General features: G+C 34.7%; 1 protein-coding gene across 1 annotated transcript; it reads left to right on the top strand.

The window, feature by feature from the left end:
- The first annotated feature begins 490 nt into the window (after positions 1-490).
- LOC120123494 (protein SMAX1-LIKE 3-like) lies at positions 491-3,341 on the top strand. Its single transcript, XM_039142375.1, has 3 exons — positions 491-1,839; positions 1,942-2,149; positions 2,242-3,341. The coding sequence occupies exons 1-3, from the start codon at positions 674-676 to the stop codon at positions 3,190-3,192; spliced, it is 2,325 nt and encodes a 774-aa protein (XP_038998306.1). The 5' UTR covers positions 491-673; the 3' UTR covers positions 3,193-3,341.
- The last annotated feature ends 2,613 nt before the right edge of the window (positions 3,342-5,954 follow it).

Here is a 5,954-nt window from a genome sequence, read left to right as displayed (position 1 = left end):
TAATGAAAATAATGCCAGGAATCAAATTAACAAGGTTCATCGCATCCTTCTGGTGAGAACTTGAACACAAATGAAGTTGAGTTCAGCTGACACAAGAACAAGTCCACCACAACATAAATCATAATTGGTAGATTGAAACGCTGTAGACTGTTATACCTCGTGAATAAATCCGTCGTAGAATACTGCTACCCAATAACATAATTTAACTGTCTAAATTACCCATCACTGGGAATAATCGTTTTAGTGTTTTTTATAAAGACAAATAAAGTGCTTATTCCGTTCTTTGTTCTCAATAAAGTGTTTTAAAATCATATAAAAATAAAAATTATCATTAAAGCTACCAACTTTTAATTTATCGACAAAACTTTATATACTAAAAATAAAAGAAAAGGCAAAGTTAAATCACATGCAAACCACTTTCCCATACAAAAGACCAAAATTTTGCCTCACTAACAAGAAAAGAATAACCCCAACTTCCACTTGTATATATATAAAGCTTGATGGCTGCTGCCTTAGTTTGATAGCTCATGATTGATCAAATTCTTTGCTTTTCTTGATATCTAGATGAAACCCACCGAGCTTGAAGCTCTAAGTGTTTTATTTTCATTTCTTGATTCCCAGCGTTTGGAAGTAGTTTGTGTTTAGATTTGTAGTTAAAAACAGTAGAAAAAAGATGAGAGCTGGAGTTTGCACTGTGCAGCAAGCTTTAACAGTTGAGGCTGCGAGCATGGTGAAGCAAGCAATCGGCCTCGCTCGACGGCGAGGCCATGCGCAAGTTACTCCACTTCACGTCGCGGGCGCTATGCTCGCGACGTCCACCGGTCTTCTTCGAAGAGCTTGTCTTCAATCTCATTCCCATCCACTTCAGTTTAGAGCTTTAGAGCTTTGCTTCAATGTCTCGCTCAATCGTCTCCCTGCATCCACTTCTAGTCCTTTATTAGGCCCTCATCACCATCATCCTTCCCTCTCCAATGCCTTGGCGGCCGCGTTTAAACGCGCCCAGGCTCACCAACGCCGAGGCTCCATCGAGAACCAACAGCAACCGATCTTAGCTGTCAAAATAGAGTTAGAACATCTCATAATCTCCATCTTGGATGATCCGAGTGTTAGTAGGGTTATGAGGGAAGCCGGTTTCTCTAGCACCCAAGTTAAAATCAAAGTAGAACAAACAGTTTCTTTGGAGATCTCTTCCCAAACTCCCTCCACAAAGGAAAACAACCCCATCCCACAACCTCTCGGTTCTAACCCGAACGCTCAGACTCAGTTCGAGTTCGGGTTTTCATCGAGCAAACTGCTAGACCAAGTTAGGAACGACCGAGATGTGACCAATGTTTTGAGCACGATGATGAATAGGAAGGGAAACACCGTCATCATAGGAGAGTCAGTCGAAATTGCTGAGAGTGTTGTTAGAGGAGTGATGGATAAGTTGGAGAAAATGCAAGTCTCCGGGGATTTAAGATACCTTCAGTTAATCAGTTTTCCACTGTTTTCACTCAAAAATCTCGGTAAAGATGAAATGGAGCAGAAGCTTGTAGAGCTTAAATGCCTTTTAAAAAGTTATATGGGAAGAGGGGTTGTCTTGTACTTAGGTGATCTCAAATGGATTTCAGAGTTTTGGTCAAACTATGGTGATCAAGGAAGGAACTACTATTGCCCGGTGGAGCATATAGTTATGGAACTCAAAAGATTAGTGAGTGGGAAATTGTTTCTCATGGGAATTGCAACTTTGAAAACTTACATGAAGTGTAAATTAGGCCATCCTTCTCTTGAATCAATTTGGGAGCTTTATCCTCTTTCAGTTTCAGCTGACAGCTTAAGCCTCAGTCTTAATCTTGAAAGGTAAATTATTTGATTTATTTTCTCGAGAAAAAAAGGGTTGTTTGTTTTACTTATGGCTAATTATGCTAATCATTTTCTTTTCCATTTTTTGCTTTATTCCAGCTGCGATTCTCAGCCTCAGTATAGAGCAAAGGAATCTATAGATTCCATTACTAGGCCAGTGGCTGAAGCTGAAGTAAATAAGAATCAAAGTTCCTTCACTGGTAGATTGTTCAACTTTGACAATGTCGTCTCTTCCAGTTCAAGTTTGCCTTCATGGCTGCAAAGCTACAAGGAAGAAACCAGAACAAATCTTTCCCATGATACTAAGGTATTTATCCTTCTCCTTTGAACTTCAGTTTGCAGAATTAAGCATTGAAACAAGTTAAAATTCACATTTTCTTTTGCTTTTTTATTTCACAGGAAGCTCTTAATCTAAGCTGGCCAGTCATTTTTGAATCCAAGAAGTCACCTAAAGAGATCCAGTTTTGGATATCTGAAAATGACCCCAAGCCGGAACTCCTCTCGAATCCGAACTCTAGCCCGAATCCGAACTCTAGCCCGAATTCGGCTTCTTCGAGTGAGGCGATTGAGGAGGATATCAGCGGATTTAACGCGTTCAGGTCTCTTAATGCTGAAAACATGAATATTTTATGCAATGCTTTGGAGAAACAGGTTCCATGGCAGAAGAATGTGATTCCTGAAATCGTTAGCACCATCCTAGAATGCAGGTCGGGGATGAGAGAAGGCAAAAGCTGGTTAAACCAAAGAGAGCTCAAAGAAGAAACTTGGCTATTCTTCTTAGGATCCGACAATGAAGCCAAGCAGAAGATTGGTAGGGAGTTAGCTAGACTCGTGTTCGGTTCCCAAACCAGCTTTGCCTCCATAAGCCCGAGCGATTTTGGATCGAAAAGGGCCGATTCGAACCAAGATAACAAGAGGAAGAGATCAGATGAGTCAGGCAACGGTGATCATGTTCTTCATAGATTCGGCGAGGCGTTGAACGAGAACCCTCACAGGGTTTTCTTCGTGGAAGACATGGAGCACGTTGATTACGGCTGTCTGAAAAGGATCAAGCAAGCAATTGAAACCGGAAATGTGACTGTTCCTGATGGTGTTACGGTTCCTGTAATGGATGCCATTGTCATTTTCAGCTGCAAAAGCTTCAGTTCGACGTCGAGAGCTTGTTCTTCGAGGAGAAGGCCGAAATGTAGTGACACAGAAGAGATGAAAGAATCAGAAACAGAGCAAGATAAAAACCAATCTGTTTCTCTGGATTTAAACATTGCCATTGGAGATAACAGTGAGGGAAGTGACCATGAAATTGGGATACTGAAATGTGTTGATAACCAAATTGTTTTTAAAGAAGAGTAACAGCCGGGGAAGAAGATGGTGATGAAGGAGGCAATTATTTCTCTCTTTTTTTTTTTTTTTTTTACTTTGATTTTCGTTTCACTTACGTTGTGTGTGGTATATCTCTTTGGAGGGACGGAAAGAAAGAATGAAACTAACAGTGAAATTGTGGTTAGGAAATGACAGATTTAGCAATGTACAACTCATATTGTTATCACTGTATAATTATGTATCTTTAATCCTATTGTTAATATATGCATGTACCAATGATAGAGACGGTTGCATTTTAATCTCTAGTACTTTCCTCTTGCTCTGCCATTGTTACCTTCATTTTCTAAGATCATTATTTGATTCAGGTATCAATAAAATTAAAATTATTTAACCCAACTATAAACATGCATTTGAAAATAGTGTTTGGGGGGGGAACTAGTTGAATGTGAAAGATTCATGCCGTGAGAGCCATGCAAAGTAGCGATCATACTTCAAAATAAAAACAGCATATTCTTCCATAAATAATAAAGATCACTTCTTTTCATGAATGGATAGTTGATTTAACTTTTCTTTCCTTTTTTTTCTTCTTCTTCTTTAGTTCCAGTTAAGTATTTACAGCTTAACAATCCCAGCCCTTGAAAGGTATCGGCGGGATGATCAAAATCTAGAAGAAATAAATATGAATAAAAAACAAAGAGGGAGCATCTAAATCTTTAGACCAAAAAGATGTTGCTACTTTAGCATCACATAAAGGAACTTCAACTTTACAACTTTAATTACCAAACTTGGGGAATATTTGTTGCTTTTTAAGGGATTTTTTTATTAATTCAGATGTGATTAGGATGTTATATTTGTTTAGCTTTTCCTAGTCATTGATAATGTATACATATTTTGAGACATATTTGTTTTAATTTCAAATCTTTACGAAAAATAACATTATTTTCTACTGCTGAAGTCACTTGAGAGTTCACTATTTGTACTTTTCTTTTATAAAAAATATCTAATGATTTAATCAACAGGGGTTTATTCTAGTAGTAAAATGTTCGATTCCGTTTAAACAGATCTCGAATTTGAGTCATTGTAAATATAAAATATCCTTATTGAAAAACTCGTCTATCAAAAGATGCGAATTCATCCGACTATATGTATAACTAATTCCACCACTTATGACGGAAAGACAGAGTAAATTGCATCAAATTAAAACATATATTTTATTCTATTTGCTTAGACATGATCTCGAGTTCTGTTCCCATTAGCAAATTGGATGATAAAAAAAGCTTCTTTTTTTTTTTGGAAAAAGCAAATGGAAATCTTTATAAGATTATAAAACATATACATTCATCGTTAATGATTGAATAGTAAAAAGGAAATCTTTAATAAGTTTTGGTCACCTGTAAGCTCTGTTTTACCTTTTTAAAAAAAATTAAAACATGGTTGTCTTTGTAGTTAAAAGAATGATTTTTATTATTAGGAGTCTCAAGTTTAAGCACTAAAGCATACAGAGATAATTGAACATTCATTATCAAATAATTATAAGTATTTAACATAAAAATTATTTTATAAACACATTAACTTAATTAAAACCTCATTTACTATAAAAATAAATAATGTAACAATTCAAAGTTAAAAGCTACTTGGCACCCTCAAACTTTTGAAAAAACTAATATAATCTTTATATTTATTTTGTACTTAATACAATCTTCAAAATTGTGAAAAAATTAATTTAATTATTTGATTAAAGAAAATTATCTGGCATGACAATTAACCATGTTAACCCTCAAATCATCATGTAATATATTATACATGTAATACACTTTTTATATAATATATGTGAGTATACTAAATATGCCTTATATATGTGTGACAATTAACCATCCCTAGCTTTGGCACACTATCTGATTGGATACAAAATAAAATAAATTAGATAATAAAAATTAATAAATTATCCTCCAATCTATTAATGACACGGGTCACCACCTAATTAGAGATTAAATTTATTAAATTGAATTAAATTTATGATTAAATTGATAGAATGCATAAATATTGAGGACCAAATGTATAGTTATACTAATTTTACTAATTGCCACATCAACACTTATGTTAAATGTTAACGGTGAGTGGTTTAATTGAATGTGTTTAAATAGTTGGATGACTTGATTGAATTTTTTTTAAAACGGTGATCAAAATGGGAAGGGACTATATTTAGGTGATCATCGTTATAGTTTACCCTAATAATTTCATTAAGAAATTTAAAATATTTTTTTAGATTTTAATCTTATAATTATGTTTGTTAAATTATTCTTTTTATTAAAGAATAAGTGCAATGCAGACTACTATTTATTAGCTTCTTTTTTATTTTCACATCCTTCAAAAAAAAAAAAAGAAGGAAAAACAGAAATATATTTGTTGTTTTAATTCAATGGCGGCAGCGTTAAAGCAAAGCGGTAGAACAAAATGGAAGGATTTCGGACAAAGCTTGATCTTATAACATAATATTTGGTATGTCGGGAATACTGCAAAATTTGTGATTACTAATTAGTCAAATCAATGGTATATGTGCTTTTGAAATGACCATTCAGCTCAGTTGGTAGAGCATAAGGTTCTTAACCTTGAGGTCGTAGGATCGAGTCTCACGGAGGGCATTTCATAATTCGGAGGTCTCTTACGGAAGTTGCTTTCAACCTGATGTTGGGGTAATTTACTATCTTACCTCCCCTTACCCTATATATATATATATATATATATATATATATATATATATATATATGAAAAAAAGGGACAGTCATTTAATG

The sequence above is a fragment of the Hibiscus syriacus genome, unplaced genomic scaffold, assembly GCF_006381635.1.
Source record: "Hibiscus syriacus cultivar Baekdansim isolate YM2019G1 unplaced genomic scaffold, ASM638163v2 tig00110393_pilon, whole genome shotgun sequence".
Classification (NCBI taxonomy): Eukaryota; Viridiplantae; Streptophyta; class Magnoliopsida; order Malvales; family Malvaceae; genus Hibiscus; species Hibiscus syriacus.
The sequence above is the reverse complement of the archived record's forward strand: the minus strand, read 5'-3'. Positions and strand labels throughout refer to the sequence as shown.

Coding starts and splice junctions, on each gene's coding strand:
- LOC120123494 (XM_039142375.1), top strand. CDS start 674: ATGAGAGCTGGAGTTTGCACTGTGCAGCAAGCTTTAACAGTTGAGGCT. Junction 1,840..1,941: donor CTCAGTCTTAATCTTGAAAG/GTAAATTATTTG, acceptor GCTTTATTCCAG/CTGCGATTCTCAGCCTCAGT. Junction 2,150..2,241: donor ATCTTTCCCATGATACTAAG/GTATTTATCCTT, acceptor TTTATTTCACAG/GAAGCTCTTAATCTAAGCTG.